Source organism: Stegodyphus dumicola, chromosome 6 (genome assembly GCF_044657685.1).
Source record: "Stegodyphus dumicola isolate Sdum_Otavi_A_Nest chromosome 6, ASM4465768v1".
Lineage (NCBI taxonomy): Eukaryota > Metazoa > Arthropoda > Arachnida > Araneae > Eresidae > Stegodyphus > Stegodyphus dumicola.
In genome coordinates, this window is record NC_140773.1 from 45,384,349 (window position 1) to 45,412,255 (window position 27,907).

Here is a 27,907-nt window from a genome sequence, read left to right on the forward strand (position 1 = left end):
AACTTGGACAATTGTTGCTTGCACTAATTAAATTCGAAAGTATCTTTAACTCGTTTGTTGCCATCACAGTACCTGCCGTTTGGTGTCCGCCGATAACATCGCGGCAAAACCATCGCGGACGAAAACGTCGCGGAGAAAACAACGCAAGGCGAAAACGTCGTGCTACAAAACATCGTGGGAGAAAACATCGCAAAGAGAAAACATCGCAGTTCTAAAACATCGTGCTACAAAACATCGTCGTCGAAAATAAAGCGGTTCAAAAACTTCGCAGTTCAAAAATATCGTCATCGAAAATATCGTGGTAAAAAATAAAGTATCTACAAATCATCGCATGACGATAACTTCGCAGACATGCTTTTTTCAGGTTTTAATTATTGTAAATGGATATTCCCATGATGATTTGTGAGCGCAATATGTAAAGAAGGATAATTTTTATTTTCACATATTTTATTAACTAATAAATGTTTGCTGAAAAAGTAAGAATGAAACTTAAGCATAAAAAATTAAATGCAAATTATAGATTATACTTTTCATGAAAAATTACCAGTAAAATCTTTATAAAAATGATTTATTAATGGCCTTTTTTAGTTAACTATGTCGGTTTAAAATTCTATTAAGTGCTATAAGTCGCATTAATTTTCTATGCTTAAGTTTCATTCTTATTTTCTCAGCAAAAAATTATTAGTTAATAAAAAGTATGAAAGTAAAAATTATCCTTCTTTCCATCTTGCGATCACAAATCAATATGGGAATATCCATTTACAGTTATTAAAGCCTGAAAGGAGCATGTCTGCGATGTTATCGTCATGCGATGATTTGTAGATACTTTATTTTTTACCACGATATTTTCGACGACGATGTTTTTAAACTGCGAAGTTTTTGAACCGCTTTATTTTCGACGACGATGTTTTGTACCACGATGTTTTAGAACTGCGATATTTTCTCGTTGCGATGTTTTCTCCCACGATGTTTTGTAGCACGACGTTTTTGCCTTGCGTTGTTTTCTCCGCGACGTTTTCGTCCGCGATGTTTTTGCCGCGATGTTTTCGGCTGTAACCTGCCGTTTAAACTCAGTTAATAAATTCATGCGCTGTTTATTAATTTCATCTTCGCTGTTTTTAAAACTCATTGCCAAATGGCTGGTTTTTCATTACTAGAATGCTGTTTGTACTTCATTCGTTAAACTTGTTTGGCTGTGGCTTATTTATTGGTCAGGTTACGTAGTGTTTGAATAAAACCAGCTCAACGAAATTTTTGGCCAGTATAGTTCTACCTCTCTTCACTTCTTGTATTTTATAGACAATGACTTTTCCGGATAGGAGTTGAGAGATTGAATTTCTCTACATTAAAGGTAATGAAAGCAATCTCTAGAGGCACTGCAAATGAAAGATGTTCATCCTTGAACTGTAGCTGATACTGGGAGCGGAAGCTGCTAAACATTCTGTAGCCACTCAGGCATTTGCACTGCCATCCATTCTTGTTTGCACAAATATTTATGTCATTAGGAAAATCTCCCCTTGGAATAGATTTCTTTCAAAAATGCTAAGGAAGAGCAAAAAGTATGAAAATCGGGAGACGTTGAAGGTGGTATTCTAACATGTTCAAATGTTCCTTACTGCGATAAACAAATGCTATTTGTATCTTCAATTTTCAACCAACTTGAAAGATAAAAATGTCCGGTTTCTCGGCAAATTTTTATTTAACCCTCTTTCATGATATTTTTGTGTTTTTCTTGGACCTTTTTAACAAACTTTTAACTGGCATGATAAGGGTCATGTTCTTCCTACTGTTCTCGTTAAATCATGACACGATTTTGCAGCATAGTTGGGCGACATAAAATTCGTGGCATCACTTGCCCACGAGATCTGTAATAATTACTTTCCGTAAATGAATGGGAAAGAGTTTTATCTTACCAACAAAGAAAGTTCGCAAATTCAAACAACAACATAATAATAATAATAATAAGTAAATAAGCAAATAAATAGTTCAAAAAATCTCAAAATTTTCAGATTTTAATATTAGCGCCAAAGGGTTTTTTTTTTTTTTTTTTTTTTTTTTTTTTTTTTACACACATTGACACGTTTTGAAGATATTTAGGCTAAATATTTCAAAACAGTACAGCTTTAGAATTTCTAATAGACAGTCTCGAGCGCTAGAGATAAAAATATTTTATTCCGTACACTGTTGCCATTGCTCCCTACAAAATTATTGAATTTTTTAATGAAAAATTAGTTAAAATTTTACAACGTTACTACATTATTCAAAATTTGATGGCTCTATGTACCGCTGTTTTTACACAATGCGATAAACATGCATACATTCATGCAAATTCTTAATTATATAATTTCTTTAATTATAATACAGGGTGATAATATTTTGTGGTAACAATTTGAAAATTGAAAAGGGGCATTTATAGTGAACCTGCGCAAAAATGCCGTATCGAGACTAATAGCCCTTCTGGGCTAACATCCTTTTGGGTAGGAAACAAATGAGACCTCCCTTCGAGGTACAAAAAAAAAATGTCGGAGTAAAATTACTGTACCTATCCGTAATATTTTCCACAAAAAATAATCCCTGCTTTGTAAAAATTAATTTATGAGTAGAAGAACATAAAATTAGTTTCTCAATTAAATCGAAAATTTTATAGTTATTGAAATTAACGTTAATAAAAGGTATGAAAACAATTAATTTTGGAACATATTTTTACCTTTTTGAATTTCATTTACTTCAATCATCGACAATTTATTGAGATTTACTACATTTTTTGTTAAAAGTATCTGCAGCTTTCTCACTTACAAAATGATTTGCGGTTTCCGCTTAATAAACAACAGTTCGATGACATTGAGACACCCACATAGCAGTTTATTGCAGTATCTTGCCTGTTTGGTACCATATTCAATTCAAAGATTTTATGACTTATGAAAAAATAACATCACATGCCCGAATTAAAACGAAAGGCGTATTTTTCTGAATGAGATTTTCTTTAAATCAAGTCATTAAATGACGTAACCTGTGTTTTAGAATCGGGCAATTTTTCTTCATTTACATAAAATTTAAAACGCAAATAAAACTCAGAATAATATACTTCTTTTTTAATACTTGGAATTAATACGTGTCTTTATTTTAAAAATGATCCTGAAGTAAATTTTAATCACAAAATTATTAATTGGGGTTAATGAAAAAACATCCTACTTTTATATTTTCAGTGCTCTCGTGCTCTAATGCAAATACATCTTTAAAATAGCACTTGAAAAGTTCATCGGAGGGACATTTGCAAGTTTCGAGAATTTCGTTTTCGCATACTGCTTTCAAAAAGAAAGCTGTCTTTTTCAAAGCAAAATAATACAGCGCATGTTTACGTTTCCTAGGGGAAAATATGCAAATGACTCGTGAAATTTTAATCTTCTCGATCCTTTTACTTGAAACTGTCGATGGAGTCTATTAAGAAATGGCTCCAGTTTCGCAAAATTTAAATAAGGCTTAACCGTTTACAAAAGGCTTATTTTAAATTCTAAGTAAGTCTGCGTGGAAGTCTCCCAACGAGAGCTGTTTGTATAAAAGAGGATTTAACCGTTCTCCGAAGCTTAAAGTTCTTGAAATTTTGTATGTGAATTAAAAGTTCTTCGAAACTCTATAATACTGAATAGATGGATTTTTCACTGTCTGTGTTCCACAGGAGGATTTTCGCTCAATTTTTCTATGAAGGACTTGTAAGTGTACTAATTCTGCTTTGACCATTCTATGAATAGAGGTATTAAAAAAAGCTATAGAATTCGTATATTTCAAAAACTTTATTTTCAAAATAGCAACAGCTGCCTTTTACTGATTGCATAAAATAAGATAGAATACGTATATCCAATATTAGGAATGCCGCTTTTGAATTAAGCAAAGCAGCAGATTTAAAAAATATATATATCCAGATATATCCTTACTAAATCTGCGAGTGGTGTGATGGGTCACATGCATCACCTTAAGAACTCTTCTATAAACTATTTCCATATGAGCACTCTAGCTTTGACGTTATAGAAGAATAAAAATCAGTTTCCTGGCTGTTCATGTACTTCTCAGGTCAAACTGGATTTGAAAAAAAAGAAGAGAAATATTCTTTGCGTCTGTTAAGAATAATCTGTTGCGGAAGCCTCGATAGATAAGTAATGATACATTTAATACTTTCCCGAATATTTTTCTAAAGTATATCATGCAGAGTTTTAAGCTATAGCCCTTTGCTGCGACCAATTAACTTGTGCCTGCCTCACAAACCTTGGAATGCTAACAGTGATTTAATAAAAACTGGTTTGAAATTTAAATAAACACATACATACATAAATGAATGTTAAAACACTTGCTTCTGAGTGTTACATACTAGTTACACAAACCTTAAGCAGTTCAAATACCTTCCGTTTGTAGAGACATTAGGTTAATTGGAAAAGCCTGGGAGATGAAAGGTTGGCAATCGCCTTTCCCGGGAATCGAGCCACGGACCTCTGGAATACCGACCCAGCGTGCAGAACCACTACACCACGAAGGCACGCTAGGAAGGCGGGAGAAATACCTCATACGTTTTCAAATAACTTCTTATTATTAAATTTTATTATTATTTAAAATTCGTATTATTATATTTTATTTGACTAAATATTACATGTATTTGTCGGCGAGTATTTTCCAAGGCTTAAACTCTAATTGCAAACCTATCCTACTCAAAAGCTGGACAAACTGGCCTTTGCGGACCATTAAAGGTATAATTAGCGAAGTGTGTTCGCATGTAAAGAGTTCTCCTAAATCCGTACTCTGAAAGAGTGGTTTACTAGCTTAACTTTAAGGATCTACTCGACTCTAAATTCTATTTATTGAAGCTGTCAACAGTTCTCTTACAGAATCCTACCAATGTCGTATTCTATCTGTTCATGACAGAACTGAGAGAAGCATCATCTTAGTGGCTTCACACGAACACCTTAAAATAGACAGGTTGGGCAAAAATGAATAATATAATAATAACTTTAAAATAATCGCCACTTTCTGGTTTCAGACCTGTATAGTATGAAACGTTTTCCTTCAATTGTATAGGACGCACGATTTCAAGAATCAGATGATTGGACATTGATCCTAACATCTATTATTCAGCTCAAAATGTGACAAAGGGTTAGTCTTTGCTACCCTTTACCCTTAACTTCTCTGAAAGATGAGTTCCAGTATAGCACAAAACTAAATTCAATTCAATTATTGTAAATAAACTGGAAAATGACTGAGTATTATTTACACTTAAATTTACGTGCTTGTAGGCATTCACAAATACCGAATTACTTATTTCTTAGGAAAAGGCTTTTATTATAACATTTTCATAATCAACAATTCTTTATATAAATTCTTTATATTTCTTATAATTTGACATACTAGATCTTTCATCCAGCAATTCTTGTGTAAACTGATCTGTGAAAAATTTCCCAGTTAAGAGTCTCCCAGATGTTTTTAACATAGCACATTTGAAAATACAGTAAAATACATGTATTTTCAAATATTCAATTAACTCCTCATTATTCGTGTCTTTCTCATGACTAATTTGAATTTTGGGCCAGTTACCTTTAAAAGCTCCTCCGTGATTCTTTCTCAGTAAGACAGCCCTCGAGTGCGTTGACAACATAAGACTATAATCTATTAAATATCTTACTTTATTACGTTGATTATGTATAAATACCGTAATTTGGTAGGAAAATGAAAGATTTAATGTCGTGTGGCCTAACATCAGTAATAAAATATCTGTAACATCACGTAAGAATCAAAATGAGTTCACCAAAGACGTTTCTAATATTAAAAAAAAATTATGAAATTATTATCCTTTAAGACTACGTATTTAAAATATCCAGAAGATGTTTTACAATTAATGTAATTCTTTCTTTTTATTCATTCTAGGTGGCAAGAGCTTATCAACAGACAGGATTTAAGCGTGTGAAGAGAGGTTACAAGCAACTCCGTTTGAGGGAAGAAATGACTCCTTTATTATCACAGCCAACTGATCCTTATTTCCCTTATCAGTGGTATTTGGTAAGTATTATTATATTTATTAAACTCACAAACAAATATTTAGTAGAAGTTCATCTAGACAGTTTTAGGAAGAAGAGGCACTGTGCTGTTCCATTTTTTAGTACAATAAAACCTATTTGCTTCTTCAAAGGTTATTTTTATGAGAGGTTTCTATTCAATTATTTGTGCATTCTATGAAAAGAATTCTTATACCGTACCGTCGTTTGAAAAACGATTTCATTATCACGTCATATTTTCTACGAAATGCTTTAACAAGGGCAATTTATTTTAACAACTATAATTAATTTCTAGTAATTTTTTAGAGTTCTAATATAATACTCGTTATACACGACTCCATGTGGATAGAATTATATTGCTAGCGAAAGTAAAATGGTAGCAAAACTCACGCAGTAACTAATGCCAACATGATCATATTAAAACTGAGCATGTGTTTGTCAGTTAACACCACAAATATTAAATTTCTAAGGCTTGATTCTTCATACTAAAACATCATACAATACTGAAATAGTGAACTGCAGGTTTCAAAACAAAAACTAGAATTCTGATTTTAAAAACAATTAATATGTCTTTATATTACCTAGAGGGTGAAATGAATAAATACAAAATTACGCCAATAATACAAAATTATAAGTCTTTTTAATGTATAGAACCAGCAATTTATTCTATACTTCTTTTTTAATTAAGAATATTATTTTAATTTATTAAACTAATCTGTTCTCACTAAGTTTTAAAGCACACACCCTTATGAATATCAATTTCTAACTTGAAAAAAGAAAACTTCATGAGGGTGTGTGCACATTTATAACAAAGCCACCCTTATTAAAAGAAGGGAATGCTTATAAGTAAAATACTTAAAGGCTAAACTAAACTGTAGTAGTTTATTGTAAATTTTTAACCAATTAATCTTAATTTGCCCTTTATTCAGTCTCATTATGATTCATTATTCACATAAAGCTCAGTTTAAATGGGAATGTAATTAGCAGATTCAAAAAAGAAGTTTAAAGAAATTTAAGTCAGGTTCATTAAATGTAACTTCTAATTACGAGATTTGTTTTTCTCCGAAGCGAAGTAATTCTGCTGATCATATATGCCTGTCAATTTTTGTCTACGGCAGTCAAACATTTTGTTTTTCCATTTTTGATAACGAGTATAAATATTTCCCAAGTGTAAGTATGAGAACCGGCAAACTGCATTAAAAATTTAGAGTTTCTTATTTCTCCAAAATAATTTTTTTTAATTTGAAATGAAAAAACATGAATATTTTCATTATTTAAAACACCTCTGTGATCGGAATTATATGGTTACGACCAACGATTGCGAGAATAAAGATCGGATAAGCATTTTAAGCTTGGTAAACGGAGTGGATATATATATTGTGCTATCGATTGCAATAAAAAGGGAGGTGCACAACTATATGTTATAGCAGTCTCCTAGGCAAATTTCAACATTGTACGGCTGATCGTTTTTGAATTACGATACATCACGAAAAAGGTCCATTTTGAATCCATTTTACAATACGTTGTAGAAGTCCTTTAATCTGTCGTATGTACAGACATAGATATCACGCAGAAAAAGTGAAAATGGATTCGGGAGGAGTCAAAATTCATATTTCTGTTAAAATCCGATAATCACAATTTTTCGCGATTACAATAATTCCTGCACTTCGTGCAAGACAATAAAAGGGAAATGTGACTGAAAATTTTCCCCTTCTCTACAGATTTCCGTTTCTAACTCCGTTACCTTTCACATATAACAGTCATTGCTCATAACACTTTTCAGCGAGTAGGCACATTTCTATAAGATTATGTATTGCAGCCGTTGTTGCCTTTCATTTCAAAAATTATGGAATTAGGAACATTCCAGAAAACAAAAAAATTCTTTTGGCGTTGATCTTCTAAAACACCCACAATAAGGTACCTCAGGCAACAAAATTAATAATCTTCTGATGAATCATAAAATTTTGGAGGTGCTCCGTTAGGCATCATTGGAGGCTGAAAGAATAAAAGCATTGTTAGAGTTATTGGCTTCTGCCACTTTTAATGCAAAGAGATCTACAGATCTAAAACTCTGTGCTTAGATTGCATAAAATTGATTATGATTATCCCTCACATTTGATAATTCAGGGATGCAATGTGTTTTAAAGGCATGTATATCTTGATACATAAATAGTGTGAAAAATATTTTCGAAATGACGTTAATGCTCAGTGCTTTCTAATTAGCGGTACATAACTAAAAAACAGGATGCGTTATTATTGTACTGTGGCCAGTAAGGAAAAATAAAAAAATATTTCATTTTGTTAAACCAAATTCCAGTTCGTGAGTTGCTTTTAGATCGTGCGCTTTAGCTTAGGTGCTTTCACCAAAATCCCGTTTTTCCTTTTGCACGATATATTTATGCTTATCTCAATTCATTTTAAAGTATACTAATTTGAAGGTAAAATATGTTGATTGCATTTTTATTGCTGTGCACATGGCTTCCGAAAGAAATTAAATATCAATTTAGCTAGAAAAATTTAATTTAGTTTAATCCAAAGGTTTAGGAAGTTAAACACAGAAAAATCATTTAATGCTCGAATGCTAACCAGATTAAAGCAATTGCTGAATAAATAAAAAAAATTAGGCTTTTAAGTAAATATTTCGAGTCGCAATGAAAATAGAAATTTTGTTAAGATTCTCAATTAACCCAGTGAGAAAATTAACTTTTCTGGAACTTAATGCGCCAATGTCACCATTTTTAATATCGAAAGCTAAATAAACGTTTCGAATTAAACTAATCTTAGTGGATTTTCTTCATTTCTAGGGAAAGTTAAATTGAAAGGAAAGGAAAGCCATTGATTTTAACTCGAAATGATAAATCAAAATCCTAGTAGACTTTCAATCCATTTCATTTAATGGAACAAATTTAAATAGTCTGCTTTCAGTAGAAAGGAAAATAAGGATGTATATTTAGTAGTTTGACTTTTGCTTTGTTGGTTTCAGGCAACTAAAAATAATAAAATTTCTGACACTGAAAAGTTATCATAAATACTAAAATCTGCGGATGAATTTCTCATGTTTTAGGAAAGGCGAGGCTAAGCTATAGCACGCGATACTGAATTTGCCTCGTCTGATCCCAAAATGGTCTAAGGCCATGATAGAGAAAAGGGCAACTGACAGCTCCATTCGAACCGTATATTTCTCATTTGTTATCCCATGCGATACTATCTAAGACGTTATAGCTGCTTGCTTTAGGAAAGGAATATTTAAAATATTTGCTTCGATTTTCTAGCTATTCTTGAGACAAGTGTTATGGTTCTTGATCCATATATACTGTCAATAATTATGCACAATTTGAAGAAATAAGTGAAGGTTTTTCTAATTTTTCTTGGTTACTAGCATATATTGTAAAGGGAATTTTAACACACTGAGATTTTTTGATTCGGAGGCGTGTTCCACAAGTTCTAAATTTTAAAATTCCTCCTTCGTGGAACGGTATGCACAGCAGGATACCTAGTTGCGATATCTTACCCCTACTCCAATAGAGTTGAACTTTCCTAATCAGTGCCAGAAACATAATCTGAATTCAAATTTATTATATTTTCGACGAATGGATTAGCAGGATTAATAAGTAAGCTGCATATAACTTTGAGAATTAGAAGTGCAATAGAGCTGTTACTCTAGAAAGCCGTCGAACTGATGTGTTTGCATAAATCATGTAACTATAATTAACAGGCAAGAAGCGAATACTTTGGTGCTTTTAAATAAGATGATAGTAAAAACAAGACATACAATAAATCAAGGTACAATTGAGCTTGCAAAATAAAATCTTATAAATTAGAAGTAAACATACAGAAAAATGAGGGAAAATGGAGCAGAAATATTACAGCAGAATCATACATAACAGGCAGACGAGATCGTAAACAGGAACTAATCACTATTGGTGTTGAAAAGTGACATTGGTCTGCTACATTTCAGAGGATCGTTCATATTATGGTGACAGATTTTGACAGCAGGATTATCTGTCAGCTTTTTACTTAGTTAGTTAGTAAGTTGTTATCAAGCCGGTAATAACAGGTTCTTAGTAATTTGACTTGAGTTCCTAGTGAGTTCTGCTGTTTCGCACATACCATGGCGAGTCTTTTATCTAGCGTAGAAGGCCATGGCGAGTCTGTTATCTGTCCGTTTGACCATTGGGGGGCCGTTTTCTGTCCGTTTGGCCATGGCGAGTCCGTTTGGAGTTTCTTTCCGTTAGAACGACAAGAGTAGGTCCATACAGGGATGTATAACACAAAAATGGACGCAAGATGGATTTGTAAAATTAATAACTTGCTGTCAATAGGTAGAACGCTGTTTCGAGCTATTAAAGGGAAAGATCTGTTCTAAATTATAGCTCTCTCTCGATCAAGTGTTGAATACGTATGTGAGTAGGTTAGTTTCGGCAGGTAGCTGATGGTTGTTTGCCGACGTCCTCATGAAAGTTAAGAGTTGGAAGATTCGGGATCAGTTACAGGCAAGAGGATACAGTTGATATTTAAAATTGCCTAAATGTTTGGATTCTGATAAGGAAATATGATAAACGACTTTTCTTTACCAAACTTATTTAGCCGACTGAGCATCACCTCTTCTTTCATTCGCTTCTAAGATGGGGAATACACGAAATTGAAGTGTATGGGCATTGTTTGTCTCACCCATCTTCCACATGAAAAACACGAGTTCAGTTCTAGAGAAAGTTAATTTCTTAAGATTTCTTACTCCAGGAACTTAATGATTTACTTTATAAAAAAAAGAATGATTTACATGCACCATTCCTACTAATTTTTACAATTATCAGCAAAGGTCGTCGACCTCTTTTATAAATAAACATTTAAAAGCCTCCAACGGGTGGACATTATTTTTAAAAACTGTTTCCTTTAAAAAGAAAGAAATGAACAAGCTAAACGTTTTCTGAATCAAAGAGAAAGCATGATGTACAAAACGAACGTTAAATTTTATTAATTAAATTGTGTTACGATGTCATAGAACTTGTATTTATGCGAAAACACTCGCAAACGTTTCATCTAAAAAATCAATGCCTAAGCTGAAAAATATTCTCATTTATTTAAAGTCGAATATCTTTGAAATTCTTGCTTATAAAATCTTGTTCCCTACCCAGAGTGAACGAAGAATATTTTATTCATTGAAATGGCATAAAATGTAACAAATTCCATTTCTTTCTGCGTTCTATTTAAACTTCTGTGGATTTACGAAATTTTGATGATACCAACCAAATCTTTCTTTGTTGAGCGAAATGAAAATAAGGTTTAAGCTGCTTTTCTGCGTAGTCGTGGAAATGACAGCCCTTCGGTAGAAAAAGCTGTACTTGAAAGAAAACGACGCTTTTCCCTTTTTTTATATTTTCTAGAACTCTTGTTATCTCCCAAACTGGAAACATAAATGCAAATGGCAGAGCTCTGAATATGAGAGGCGAATTCATATACCGCGGAAAAACTTCAAATATTCTGCTGTGGTTATTCGAGAACATCTCTATGAAAAGCTAATGATGCATGAAAAAATATCAATAACTGTGGGATTTGGATCCATTCATAAAGAATAAAAAATATTTTCTGAGTCTCTATAAATATTTGAATACATTCTTATAATGGCATATTAAAATGTTTCTGCGTTTGCTTCGAGCATTTCGGCAGTTTGTTCTGTGTAAACAAATACTTAAGTTACAATTCATATAGAAAATATGTTTTTCTCTTTCTATACCATTGCTGTACAATCTGTTTTAAAGTAGGTTTCCAGATTAAGAATTATTGTGACGGTAATGGTTTTTTATCGCTTATTTGTAAATCTTTGGAAAAATATTTGTATTTCTTTTCAAATTATACAAACTCAGCCGTTGTTACAGATTAAAATGAAGAATTGTAATCTTGCTATGATAATTACAAACGCAATCCTGTTATTGAGCAATAAAGAATTGGTCAATGAGTTCATCTCACTGTGGGAAAGATACCAAATTTTAAATCCACGTAGTCCTGTTATTCACTTTGAAGCCGAACTGTAAATTACGAATTTTTTTCAGGTTTTCTGCTAAATTAGCGATATTTTACTTTTCCTCCCCTACCATACACTGTATTTTATAACTCCAAAGCTTCAAATTTTATATTATCATAAACTACACACATTTTTCTTTCAAACAAAATGTATTCCATCTCTATTTCACTAATATTAGTTTTGCGGTTTTGCTTTTAAAAAGCTCACAAATTTTCAAAAATCATTTTTCAATTGACGATTATAAAAATCCAATAACAGCGATATATATATAGTACATATACCCATCTTAAAGCTGAGATATTTCTATTTTTATGAATTTTGCTTAATAATATTTATTTTTACAAATTGAGTTTTTAATGATTTTGCAGTAAAATTTATTGAGATTTCTTTTTAATAAATTTTTCAATTTGACAGAATACCAGTCCTTTCGAGAAGCATTTATCAGTGGCTGAGAGAAATATGTGTATGTGACGTCATTCAAAATGAAAGATTACAATTAAAAATACGTAATTTATACCTTAAAAGAACGGAAATTTCACAAAAATAAAAAAGGTAAAAATCAAATTTATTCTCAAAATGATAATAATAATAAATGAATTTAAATTTAAAATAAAAAACCACTAATAAGCAAAAAGAAATACATATTACTATTCTGTAATCAAATACACTGCAGTAATATGGAAAAAAGAATTAATCACATGTTTAATCTGTCACTTAGCACTGAATTAATATTTTAAATGTTCTATTATTGCTTCTTTTCGTGGAATATACACTAAGTGGTGTATATACTAACGCCTCAAATTATCTTCAGAAGGAACATCATGTGAACTTAGCCTTTACTAACTTACTTCATACAATATATACATGGGTGATACTGTATATCTGGGTATACCAGCGGAGTATTGGCTTGAGAACACATGTTTACGTACTCTCAACAAGTCACTTTTCCCCATTTGTTACGTTTTTTACTCGAAACCTGTTAACAACTGTAGTCTTCTGCTTAATCCCGTGTCGGCCTGGGCTGAATGCATTTTTCTTCGTTTAATGACTAGCATTAAGCATATGTTTCGTTAGAATATCTCTTTTCCTGCCCTACTATAAGTAACAGGTAACGGAAGACTGGGCCACAGTACGTATTAATATTTGACAGTATGATTAGGTTAAGTCCCAAGCTTCCCTCTATGCTAGAATCCGCTTCACATTGTGGTTTGACAAGAAATGCAAAGAAGTTACAAGGTGTTTTCTCCCTCCTTCCAGCACACCTTCGTCGTGTAACGGTAGCACATTCTGTGCGTATTCGAGATGCTCAGGTTCAAGTCCCTGCGAAGGCACTGCACATTTTTCACGTCTCCTGCTTCAAAATCACTTTATGACTGTACAGAGTAATAATGGATGTGATGTTAAAAAAAATTAACAAAGCTATTGGGGGTCTACTGTACAAGCGCGTAAAAAGTGAAATTCATACAATTCCAGGCTCGTGTGCTACAAGAATGTTCAGGTAGACTTAATTTATGTGATGAGTGCCTTTTGTTTGATACTTTTATACGTTTTGTTGATAGTGTTGTTACTGGGTTCTGTCATTTCTATTGTCTGAAGATCTGAGACAGTGGCTGGATGTTGGTAGACAGTACATCAGGTAACTTTCGGGGGTTCCAGTACTGTCGAAGATACAATGGTTAACCTTACAATGTTGACACATAATGGTATGTGTGTCATAAAAATACAAACCCTCTTTTGAAAACTCTATTTTACTGTCACGGCCCGACTAGCGGTCGAATGCAAAGACAGCCTAAATACTGGTAGTTCTAGCCAAGGTGGACGGATTGGTTCATAAAAGGTTTTCGTCTTTCTTTCCATGTGCAAAGTGAACACACGTTTCCTGCAGAAAGTCTCCCATGAAGGCGTCACTTCCCTTAGGCAGATAGCTCTGGCTAGCTTTGTCATATTCTAATGACCTAATGTTTATTCTTCCAACGGTTTTCTTTTTATGAGGACCCATCCTGATAAAAAATCTAGTTATATTTTTAATTTAAATTAAAATAATAATTAATAAATTATTATTTTAATAAAATAAATTTAAATATATATTCTTATAAAAAGGGGGAAAGAAACTCTGCTTATTCCGTAGTTTATAACACAACTCAACGGGATAAGTGAGATGACTGACGCAAAGCAAGTGAACATGTGCATGTAAGAGATGCATATTCCAAACAAAACGCTAATTCTTTTAAAAAGCATTACGCTTATTGAAAGAACTATTTTTGAGTCATTAGTTTTTGTTCAAAAGGTTTTAAATAGTATTTCGCATCTAATCGCAAACACAACTTCGCATTTATTCATATCTGCTTCGCAAATGCGAAAATTGTGCATTTTTAATTATAATGCCTGTTCCTGCCGAAGATAGCTCAAACTTATTTAATGAAACTTGACTTCAGTAAGTGGACTGTAATATTAACAATAACAAATTTATTTTAACAAAAACAACATTATTGAATACTAGCACACGCATGTGCTTACAGTTACCTAAGTAACTTAACTAAAAGCGAGCAACCATATGCTCTTACATCAAGTCAGAAATCATACATACTAATAAGGCAAAAACGAAATAACTTTAGGGTTACACTAAAGCCAAACTCTGCTTGGCGTAAAACAATTCTGCCAAGCAATACTCTTTCAGACACCGAACAATGCCCAACATTACGTTGGGTTTAAAAACATTTGTGTTTTAGAATTTGGGAACACTATGCTCCGTTTACAAGCGAATTTGGGTGTTTAATGTGCTACTATAGTCAGTGTTCTCATAGTTTTCTGAATGTACATATTTATTAATTATTTCTTTACTTTTCAGTAATAGTATTAATCTTGTTCTTATTTTTCAGACACGGTATCTATTTAACATTAAACCAAAAGTAAAGCATTTTTTAGCCCAAAGGGACAGTTGTCCAGAAGGGCTATTAGTCTCGAAACGGCATTTGGCGTCGAATGACTGTAAACGGCTGTATTACTTTTCAAATTGTTGCCACCAAATATTATCGCCCTGTATTATAGTTAAAGAAATTAAATAATGAAGAATCTGCATATATTTTTTACACTGTGAAAAACGATGGTACCTAGAGCCATCAAAATTTGAATAACGTAGTCTTCCACACGAATATAAACATCAGGAAGTCCGAATCTTGAATTTAAAATTTGTTTTTTTTCATCTGTTTCATATTTTTTTAATTTTTAACAAATGTTTAATTAAGAAACTCACGATTTCAAAACGCCGTTTTTAAATATTTTTAGCCCAAAGGAGCGTTAGCCCAAATGCTCTCGAAATGTTTATGAAAGTGGGAATGAAAAAAACAACCCTTTGGGCGTGATATAAAAATCTAAAAAATCCTTCATATTTTTATTTTTAATCTTAATACCTTTTCTCGCTTTGTGATTTCTCGTGCTAGATAAACGAGCACGAGCGGCTAGTTTCTGAAAAATTAGAGAATATGACTTACGACTTTATGCAGAAGTTTGCAAAATCCATCACTACTTCTATTTTACATTTTCAAATCCTTGACATTTTGTAGGGTTTCCATTTTTTAATGAATCAAAAATTTATAAAAGTCTTCAATATAGTATGCTTCATCCTAAAAAAATATGTAAAACAATATTTGATAAACGAACAAGGCATTTTTAGCCGCCTGCCACTGCTAATGGAAGGATATGATGGATGTTTCCTATCTTGAGTGCCACTTGCTTGGTTATACATTGAATTTTAATTGCAGCTGTAACTATCTTGTGCGTCTATTTTGAACGCTACATTTTTAAGACCAAATTTATGCTACTAAACGGAATGACATTTTAAAAGTAAGCTTCAAAAACTTTCGAGACTTCTTCCTTCTTTATTTCAGCGAAAACAATTTTTGAAGTAAAATAATTTTTCTTATAATTTCTTCCTAACTGTCACTTTTAGAAGTTACACATTTTTACCTGTACTCAACAGATGTTTGATGTTCTTCTGAAATCAATTCTTCATTAATTCTTTAAGATAATTTATCTCACTGAAAATGATAACAATCTCTAAACTCTGTCCTTGAGATTCAATGAGATAAAAAGGATATAAATAAAATTTTGTTGGCAACAAATTAAGAAACTATGTAGGATGGTCCTCTATTATCTACTACACCACCAGCGGCCGAGCGGTAAAGTCGCTGAACACTGGTAATTCGGTCCGAGGTTCGAATCCCGCGAACGGGCTGGCTGCATGAGCGTTTTCATGGTTGTCCCCATGAGTACAGTTCCCTCCACGAAGGCATCCCTCCCCTTAGGCAGATACCCTAGTGTGCTTTACCATAATTAAAGACACCACACCTATTATCTACTAGGCGCAATTTGGTTGTGCTTCTCTATGCCAATCCGAATCTAGAAAACGCTATATGCATATCCCAGAAAAATCCGTTCTTTTGATTTTGAAAAGGAAATTGTATTGTTACGTCATCCTGACCTGATGACAACGACACTTCCGACTTCCATTCGTGCAATATTCCATTTATTTTGATTACACCATGTGGAAGATGTTAACTCCAGAAGCCTTTTTCATATACTCTGATATTGATGGTGATGTATATTCAATCCATAGGAAATAAAATTCCCAAAGGGGGCATATTTAACATTCTTTAGTTCTATATAACCAAGATCTCTTTTCCAAACCTCTGAATTATTCCTGCAGTTTTGTACAAAAGATTTAGAGAATAAAGTTTTGTTTCATGTCCTACGGCTTCGAACCCTGATTTTTACAAATTCGTTTGACTGTGATGAAATTTTATTGCTCAGAATTAATAAAAGATATTTGAAAAAATACTGTTGCGTGAGTACGGGTTCGTTATGAAATGAATGCACAAGTCCGAGGAAAAAAATGAACAAAAATTTATTATTATCACAACAAAAATGCTTAAATTTTCTCAAATTATCATGCAGTATTACAATATCTCACAGTAGTTATCTTTTAACAACTCAAATGTCCAATAGAACGCAATTCAAAACAGCTAAAGAACGCTAATCCGCGAATTCGCTACAATCAACAAGAGCAGTTTTCTAAACAACAAGAAACTAAGCAACTACTACGAACTGAGATGTTTTCCTCCTTTTATAAGATTTTAAAATCACGCGCTAGAATTTTCCAGTACTTTCTCGAAATCAAAAAGAGATATTTATTTATTTAATGCACGCGCTCTTGTATTTTCAATTTTCCGGCTTAGCTTTCTTTTAATATTCGTCACGCGCTGCACTGCGAGAGAAATAAAACCATTTAATTTATAATTGAACTAACATTAGCTTTTTAAATACCAAATTCGTAACACTACCTTGAAATGGTAACAATATTAAACTGTATTTTCTTCCAAAATCAGTCGATATGTAAAAATATCAGTACATTACTGTTATTTCATGGTTCTGATTTCACAAGGAATATGGTATCTGGTTTCAATGGAATGCTTTCCGCAAATGTACTTCAATATCATTTAAACTTAGATTTATATTTTAAGTTTCCGCATTCTGTCCAAACAGCAATTGTCGTAAAAAAATTCAATGATTTCTTAATACCTAGCAATTAGTCAAAGTGCTAGTGGAACTATGCAATATAAGGTATATTTTAACAGTATTTTACTAGGTACAGATAATTGAATATTTTTCCAAATATGTACCAAGATTCTTTACGTAAACAGAATTTTTATCTTATTTTCTTATACTGTCGTGTGCTACAGGGAATGGTATTTAATCCTTGCTTGTTCCTTTTTATATACACTTGTTAAACAAAGTAACAGTGTATTTTCTCTCTGATAAGTTTGCTTCGCAACTTTTAACAGTTATTTTCCTTCGTAATTATAGGACATACTTGATCTGGTAAAGCTAATTTTTTGTCCTATAGCCCTAAGAGACGTGAAGAGAGTTGTTGCTATGTCTCAGATAAATGACAAAATCTTACAAAACTTGGAACATAATGAGACGCTGTAATGTTACAATTACCACAACTCGTGGTGATTCAAATAAATATAACAGTCAAATTTACATTAAACGTTGACCGATAATCAGAGAGTAGGCGATTAAATACTAAACTAGAAGCTGGCTCAGTAATTTGCCAACGTGTCAGATTTAAAACATCGGCGGAGAGGGAACCACAAGGCTAAATAATTACAGCAACTAGAAATGGCAGAAAATAACCACATAGCACGAGAAAGCCAGAAACACTCTCTCCAGAAACTCTTTCAATATCCAAACACTTCAGCTTAAATACTCACAATCAATTTGAATTCTGATGAGAATTAAGGAAAATAGAAGTTACAGTAAAGACAGAAATTATAACTGATTAATTAACATGAGACACCCTCAGTCCTGATTATCTGAGCAGAACAGCGTGTTCACTCATTCTTACTTTTTATTGGTCATCAGTTTTCTTTCTGCGTTTTTTGGCTCTGTCATCCGTCATTCCGTACTCTCAAGCTTTTCGATTAAAGGTGTAGTAAATATTATATTTGTTTTCTATTTAAATAAAAGCGAGAGTTTTATTTTAGCTTAGTAAAATTTGCACATTTTACCCTGAACCAAAATAAGAGAAAATTCACTGTCTGAGACTTCTAAAAACCTGCCGAACCAACCCATGTTCCTAAATGAAGCTTCTTCACTCTGTGTAAAGCCCGCAAAATACCGTGTACTTCAGCTTGTTCTTACAAAAAATGTTAGAAATAAATAAAAACAGTACAAACAGTATTATAATAATGCATATGAAAAAATACAACCTGATTCAAAGAATTTGTAACAATGAGCGTGAAATATAAAATAAAATGCAGCTTTAATGCAAGATTTTTCTAGACGATGAATGAAATTCCTTGGAAAAAAAATTCTTTTGAAGCTGCCACTCCTTTGACTACCGAAGAATCCAAAGTCGTGAAATAAATATCCAAGCGACTTTAAAGAATCTTTTTCGAAAACTAATATTCGTCCGATAGAGAAGCGTGAAATATAAATATTTTTCTTTTCCTAAGGTCAGACACCGGAAGAAATATTTATGATGGTGGGATGCTACCATGTGCGACCGAATCATTTCTTTTTCTCCTCCTTATCCTTCGAATGTCAAAATCACATTCGCAGACGATGCATTTTGACGACAACAGTACGAGACTTCAGTGAAAATGATATTATTCTCTTTCCTTTTTTTGCTTTTCCGTGATAGAAATGTTATAATCATCCGAGATTCAGACTTTCAAAGTCTGACATAAATATGCAATATGGATATTCCTAAATCTGGGCATGCCAGTCTGTTTTATTGTCTTCCTTTTCGACGCGTCTGATATTGTATGCATTCGTGCATGATATAATGAGGCCACACTGCATAGGGAATTTATAAAATTTCATGCAACATATTTATGTTACGTTTAAATTTAAAAGTAAATATTTTAATCAAATTGGAAGAGGAACATTCTAATGTAGTACCGAAAGTAATGAGCCAGTCCAAGCGAAAATGAAAGTAACGCCTTGTATCCCAGAAGAAGTCAGAAATAGAACACAGACTGAAACTGATAAACTGGAAACCTTAGCGAAACCTTGGTTAGCATAACATAGTCCACAAAAGCTGCCGAGGTGACTTAACGTTTATCTAGGGAGTCCTTTACGTCTTGTTTAAAGCAGATAACTTTAAACAAGCTCCTGTTCAGTAGCGTAAGAAGAGCCAAACGAGCAACAGGCCCCATATTCTTCAAAAAGTAGCATGGATGTTACCCGACCCTGGGCTTTTACAACGCTTTAACAGACAAATAGCCTCACTGAATTCCGCCATGGTAAAATTGCAGTAGAAGACCGAATATCTTGGATTATTTTTCTGTAGGAGAGACTATACATTTCGTCTAGTATGGCGTTAGTTCTTTTCTAAATAAGTTTTCAATCTTTAAGAGCCAGCATAAAACTTCGCAAAAAGCAATATCTTTGTCATTGCTAATTCAAGATCACCATGGATTCTCATTCAAGTGCACACTTTCATTCGAGATCACCATGGACTGTTTTACAGCTTTAGGGGCAAAGTATTTAATTCTTTTTAAAAAGAATAAACTGTCTTCCCATCTCTTCTAAAATCAATGCTGTTGATGAAATTATTAAAATAGTTCCTCTTTGACATATTAATTTCCCTTTTTAACAACAGTGCTATGCTTCTTCTCCAATCTCGAATATGAGCAGGGTCTTTGGTTTCCTTCGCCAGATGATAAGACCTTATGAATTGTTTTTTTAAGATTTTCTAACTGACGGGTCCAGAAGGGCTTAAATCTTTTTATTTTGCATCTTGAGGTCTATCGTTTTGCTGATTTCATAATAATTGAACCCAAACGAGAGGTGGCAGCATCAATACTTTTATCTCCAGTGGAATCAAAATTGCGAAGATTTTGTTCAGATCATTTCTATAATTCTTCCAATTTACTTTCTTAAAGTTCAACTTCCTATTAATATTTACATTGCGTAAAATTTTGGGCTTGTTCCTTCCGCATGTGGATATATTTGTAATGAACATTCGGTGGCCTGAGCCAGGCCTATACAAGACATTTCTAAAAGTGTTCGCAACAATGACTTCAGATACAATGACTTAATCAGTATTAGTTTGAGTATCATTATAGTGTACGTAAGAGGCAGGATCTGATGTAAGATAAATAAGTTCTAATTTCTCAGAGTTTAAAAGATCCTCCATGATTGTGCGTGTTGCATTACTGTCATTATAGCCCCATCTTTTACTCCTTTTACTTTTTGCATTAAAATCTCCAAAAGAAATCATTTTCTAGGGAAGGAAACGCTGCTAAAATTCAACTTCTTATTTCCTGGAGAGTTAACATATAAAGACAGTAAAGACATTGTTGTCTTTCCAGACATTACGTTTGGCCAACAATTCAATTAAAATCCAACTTCTTATTTCCTGGAGAGTTATAGCATATAAAGACAGTAAAGACATTGTTGTCTCTCCAGGCATTACGTTTGGCCAATTCAGCTGCAATAGTATATTGTAGATCCTTAATGACAGAAAAGGAATATGCTAGATTTTACCTTATGTCTATTCGGATTCCACTGGCAATTCTTGATTTTGGTAGAAAATGCAAATAAAAACTAGGGAATGAGTATCTACATAAATCATCAAAGGACAGGTTACTTTCAACAATGTAAGTTGTTGAAATAAATAAGTCAACGTCTTGCGAATGAGTGACATTCATAATCTGGGTCTTCTTATTCTAGGAAAGGCCACCGGCAAAATTCGCAGCCCATTCACTGCCATGATGTAATGCAATAGAAATGCTCGAAAGACCAACGCTGTGACAGGTTTAGTGTTAACCAAAGTGCACTTCGAGGAGGCCTGTCACATTACATCCCAGCTCTAATCTAAACATTCAGAACCCTCAATTTAAATACGCGACTAACTAATTTGCATTCTCGCGAGAAATAAGAAGTTATACTAAGTTCAACACATAATAATTGGTTAATTAATATCAGTACCTTACAAAGCTAACAAGGAAGGAAGACTACACCCCCATACCCAGCTTGTAGCTTTTATAATATTAGGCTAACTTGGACCGCTTGTTGTCTCACAAAACGGCTGCTCAAAGAAGCTATGCACCGACATCGGCGAGTTAACTGACGTCTGCTACTACTTAAATATTACTACACGAGATAAAATTCAATGATTAAGCGTAATATAAAACTTTATTAGTCACGACTTGTGAGTAGTAGAACTAAACTTTTAGAATTCTCGTCAGCTTACAAAAACAGTTGCTTGCCGATGTCCTAAACATGAAATATGATTGCAAGAACGAATTCTATTCGTATCTACACCTTTGTAACAGAACGGCAAACTAGCTAACTTAAAAACACTAAAGGAGATTCGCCAAACTTTTGGCAGCTCTAGCCAGTGAATGCTTCTGCAGTAACAGGGCAGTATTACTGGTGTATTCGTGTATTGAGAAATACGGCAAAGCACACTAGGGCTATCTACCTAAGGGGAGGGATGCCTTCTTGGAGGACTCTCTAAGGAAAACTGTCTCGTATACACGTTACATATGGGGAAAACCACGAAAACGCCCATGCAGCCAGCCCGTTCGTGGGATTCGAACCTCGGACCGAACTACCAGTGTTCAACGATTTTACCGCTCGGCCGCTGGTAGGCCCTCAGTATTACTGAATAAATCCAATGAACTCACGGCTACGATTCCATCCTAGTTTTAAATAATACCGCCTTACAATTTCCGTATCGTGACAAAACAAGGAACATATAAAAATTATCATACAGCAATGCATTCCGCAGGTGTTTCTCAGCTACAGCGCAGATATCACAAATTGACAGCATGTTTGATATACACTGGTTATCATAAATTAAGGAAAAATCACAAAAATCACGATTACTGAAAAAGTTACATGTAGAATTTTATGAACCTTACCCACAATATACAACACATAGTAAGGTATCAAATAACATAAAAAGAAATTACCAGACAATTATGGTAGTATAGAAATTAGCACATGTATAAAATGAACAAATCGAAGATGTTAGTTTGCTATAGTAAAAGTACCTTCAATATGGAATATAATCGCCTCTAGAAGCAATACGGCACATTCAACGATGTGTGATGCTTTCAATTATGCGGTCTATCAGTTATATAGGAAGCGAGAGCCATTGCTCTTGCAAAGCAGTTGCAAGCGCGGCAAGGGTCTAAGAAGGCGGATTGAGAGCATCTAGACGTCTGCCTAAAGCACCCCAAACGTGCTCGATAGGATTAAATTCCGGGGATCGAGCTGGCCACTCCACGTGCATAATTATTTCCTGTTGAAGATAATCATATACGATGCGAGCCCTGTGTGGCCTTGCATTGCCGTCCTGTAACAGGAAAGCATCACCTATTGCCCCGGCATATGGGAGCACATAAGCATCAAGGATGCCATCTCTATAAACATGAGCATTCACGGTTCCCCTTGGAAAAACATGGAGGTCTGTGCGTCCACCCAAAGAGATGCCACCCCAAACACAGACACTGCCTCTTCCGTATGCATCTCTTTCACGGATGTTTGACGGATGATAACGGGTTCCAGGTCCTCTCCATATCAAATAACTCCTTCTATCGCGTTCTAGACTAAACCTGGACTCATTTGTAGAGAGAATAGCCCTCCATTGCTCAGGCGTCCAATGGACATGTTGTCGTGCCGACTGCAAACGGTCCCTGCTATGGCGAGACTTGAGCGGCACGCAAATGGTTGTTCGCCTCGCATACAGACCACCTACGTGAAGCCTTCTACGCACAGTTGAAGTTTCCACCAACCTTCCGGTGGCTGCAGCAAGGGAGGGTATAAGAAGAGTCAGACTAGAGGTTCTATTCCTGAGTGCACATAATGTCAAATATCGGTCATCGGCGCTCGTCGTAGCAATTGGACGTCCTTGGCTGAACCTCCTAGAAGCCGAATCTGTGGTTTGAAATCGCCTCCAAACTCTATGAACAACAGAAGGACTCACATTTAGCCATCTGGCCACTTCTGTTTGACTTTATCCTGCCTCTAGTCTTCGAATGGCTCTCCATCGTAGTTCTGCAGGCAAATAATGCCGGAAGGTCATTGTTACGAATTGGCTATTTCAGATTTCTGATGTCACTATCACAGTGAAATATGTGGGCTTGCTCTCAAACATGGACTTTTATTCTCCTTGCAGATGACGTATTCCGAGTGCAGCGCCACTAATTTGCATATTGGAGTTTTACTCAGCTACTCTTACTTAACAACATATTCAAATTTTACACGGTTTGGCTTATTTTTGAGGGAGTTATCGCTATTTTTGTGATTTTTCCTTAATTTATGATAACCAGTGTATTTCGATTTTCAGAAATGCATTTATAAAATATTTAATGTAGAGAAGCTTTTATGTTTTCTATATCAAATGATGTATAACATGTATTTACATTTACAGTGGGCGAAATAACAGTTTTGCAAGGAAACAAAAATGTGCTTGTTTTTAAACACCCTGTATTTTCAACATATAACCCCTGTTTCTCCACATTTTCCCCCTTTAGGAGATTTACTTTAAAGGTATCATTACTAAAACAGATAGTTCTCAAATGTTTTGCGGTTGCAAATAACATAACCAGGAATATAGACGTACTTAAAATATCGAAAGGCAAAGCTCTTGGAAGCTTACATCCTTTGCACTAATATGAAAAAATATTCAAAAATGGACATTTTTCTCGCATTAAACCTAGTATTTTAATGTATCAAATCCAAATATACGTTTAAAAGACCTTATAAAATCAGCCTTTCTTTCCAAATTAAAATGTTTTGTTGAAAATACCTTTCTTAGGTTACCAATTGATATTACAAACGTTGCAAGAATACATTTAATAACTTGTAATTGTCTCTAAAATCTCTTTTGTAATTCTTTCTTTTGCCTTCAGGAAAATATTTCTGCTTTTATTTTAAAAGTGTGGGGATATTCCAGATTTTTTTTTTTTTCAGTTTTATTTATCATTTAGATGTAATTCGATTAAGACCGGCAGTTTAATGTCCAAGGTTCCGCCATTTTCAATGAAAGTGTTCTTTATTATGTTAAAACTTACATTCATAGATTTGTAAGAGCTTTTTTTTGCCTTAAACACTTACACAGCAAATGCAAATGACATACGTTTTCACAAAATTAGATCAAATTTACGATTACGAAACCGTCTGAAATCTGTAACGTTTTTTATGTTTATCTTTGCAAGTCTGATTTATGTTTATATTTGATGCTAATCATAGCATAATTAATGATGTTCACGTAATAATACTTAAACTCTGAAAATTCTTCTAATAATGCTTCCTTTATTTCCCTTTATTTTAGCAAGAAAGCGCTCCCTTCATTGGCAAATAATTATTTCTTTGCTATTACTATTTTTTAATTCATTGTGGTAAGGATTATCACTTAAAAGAAAACCCAATTTCGTAAGATTTTGTAGTTATTTTATTTATATACTGATATATTTCAAAATATGAAATACCTATTTTTCTTAAAATTTTTGGAAACGTGTGTGAAAATCACATGTCCGCTATCTTTTAGTATTGAAACACTATAATTTTTAAAGCCAGATGAAATAAAATTTCATTAATAACATAGTTTTCTTTTTTAGAAGTTCGTGATATAATTCATATGTGGCATGCAACTTAAAAATTCAGACTCAAAAAATCTGCTTAATTTCGTGGAAATAAATTTAATATATGATAGTTTCCTTTCTCGGAAACGCAACTATTCTATACTTGATATCGTTAATCATCAACACTACTCTTACTACATTCTTCAAACAGATCATTGTGAAAATTTCAAAAAACATTTTCCATCATTTCTTCAATTATCTAAAAAATTAGAATTAGCTGGAATACTGGTAATTCACTGGTTTATATCCCAGTGAATGGAATAGCTACGTGAGCATTTTCATTCCTTTCCTCATCAGTAACATAATTATAAACTAGTTGTTCCCTTAAAACATCCTTCACGAAAGAATTTCTTCCCTCCGGGCAAGCAAAAGTGCCTTGTCATCTACATGTTTCTAATGTGCTGTGTCATTGTTCATTAATCTTTTATACAAATCTAGTAGAATTCCGATCTTTACGAAACTTGAGCACACTCGACCTTCAAAACAAAAGGAAGGTCACTGTTTACATAATATTTCTCAAAATCAGCCAATGGAGCCCGCACAGATACATATATTTTAAGATAATTTAACGAACTTTGATTACAGAGACAGCGATTTTAAATTTTTGCGTTACCACTCTGAAAAATTAAAATATATATGCTTCAAATTTAATCAGAAAACACGGCGGTATAAGAAAATTGTGTTGCCACCCGGGTAAACACAATTATATTAATTTTTCTCGAATTTAATAGACAAACTCGGCTAGTTAAGATAAATATGGTGCCACTGTCCCCAATTAAAATATTTTAAAGCGTGTTATCGTTCAGCGAAACGTAAAATAGTTAATTTTTCGCGCATTAATATTGGTGTTATTGTATCACACGCACGCATTTTCTTTGCTTTTTGAAAGTGAATTTATAATAATGGTCACAAAGCATTAATTTCGCTGTGAAATCAGTTATGCCACCAAAAATAAAATAGATTGTTTAATATAAATCTTAAGAACTAAAGAAAAAAAAGCCTTATGAGCTTCAGATACAAAAAGGCAACGGGAAAGTAAGTCTGGGAAACATTCACATTGCTCAAGCCTATTCGTCTGAAACAGGCAAATAACAGCACGTAAGACTGGAAAACGTTCGAGCACGCACTGCTCAAGCCCGTTCGTCTGAAGCAGATGAGCAACGGAAAGCAAGACTGGAAAACTTTCGAGTACGCACTGCTCGATCCAGACGAACACTGCATCTGATTTATATCTTTGTGCATTCTATTACGATGCTAATTAGGATTATAGTCTTCATCTAAGTGTGGTCGTTGTTGGAAAGATGGATAAATTATGCATGTATTGCAAAGCCCTCAAATTTAAGAGTGAAGCACCAGGAATGTGCTGTGGGGGGTGGAAGAGTGAAATTGCCAGAATTAAATTCACCACCCGAACCATTATCAACCTTGGTATCAAGCGACACAAGCCAATCAAAACATGCAAAATACGAATAAAGAAAAAATGTCATAACAGAATTAAAACACAAAAACTTGCTTTCCTTTAAGTAGAATTTCAACGCATACCATGTAACAGCTAGGAATCAAATAATCTAATTTAAAACTAAGGAAAAGAGAAGGCTTACTTTGTTTTGTATTGTGAGTAAAAGTCGCTTTCCAGAGCGATCAGACATAGGTCGCTCATTTTCAGGAGCAAGACAATCTTTGCGAAAGGATCTGCTAATTGTAGTAGTGATTTCAAATAAGTATTGTAAGCTATTTGCAGACAGAGACGAAAGGCAAGATCACGCAAAGCACTTCAAAGCGTCATTTGAAATAGCTCCGGATTTTATGAGAACACTGCGGGCACTGACACGAAAAGAAAGTTCACAAAAATCACTTTTCAATGGCATTGTTTACAGATTCAGTTACAAGCACAATAAACCCTAAAACTACTATCCTAAAAGAAACAAATAACTAACTAAAACACTAAAAATATTGCAACAGTGCAATCAAATCCAATTTAAATACGAACAGAAATTTACAAGATTATTATACATGGCTAAACCTCATGAGAAAGCCACGCAGTATCTCATATTGTTCACTGGAATTTGAACTCGAGTCATTTAGCAGTGTTCAGTGGTCCCAACCGCTCGGACATTGTAACGTACACACATTTGGAAGGCCATGACCAATAGTAATACATTTTTCGTGTCTAGCCATGCACTGCAGAAAATTAGGTCATAGGCCTCGCGCGGCCTGTGAACTACCCTTTGACTGCTAAGATAAACTAAATTGTTAAATTTAATATTTAAATACGTAATATCTTATGCTTCACACGGCAAATTTGCTAACATTAATACTTTTTTTCCTAAGAATATTTGTTTTCACTTTCTACTAAATTTTAATGAATTTAATAAAAGAGAAACACTCTAATTTTTTCCCTAATTTTTCTGTTGCCTATCGAATATTTTCTCGAAGAAAAGAGTATGTAATTAATGTTAAGGCATGCGGCTCATAAAAATATTCAAGGCCTATGGAATAAAACACACATGTGTGCTAATGAGCTGCTGCTTTCATTTACAAAAATACAATTACAGAACGGTGTAGTTTGTTCAAATATGTAAGGATTATGTAAAATGATCTTTTTGTGTTTCCTTTAAGTCACTGAAACTGAAGGGTGTTTCCTTGGTTACCGCTTGCGCCATGCTTAGCTTACCGTTAATAAAAAC

At 33.6% G+C, this 27,907-nt stretch overlaps 1 protein-coding gene across 1 annotated transcript in view; it reads left to right on the top strand.

Moving 5' to 3' along the window:
- amon (prohormone processing protease amontillado) overlaps window positions 1-27,907 on the top strand; it is a 454,317-nt gene that overhangs the window by 303,462 nt on the left and 122,948 nt on the right. The window contains exon 3 of the mRNA XM_085818272.1: window positions 5,908-6,039. Within this exon, the coding sequence (XP_085674398.1) occupies window positions 5,908-6,039 (132 nt within the window). The remainder of the gene's footprint in view (window positions 1-5,907; window positions 6,040-27,907) is intronic.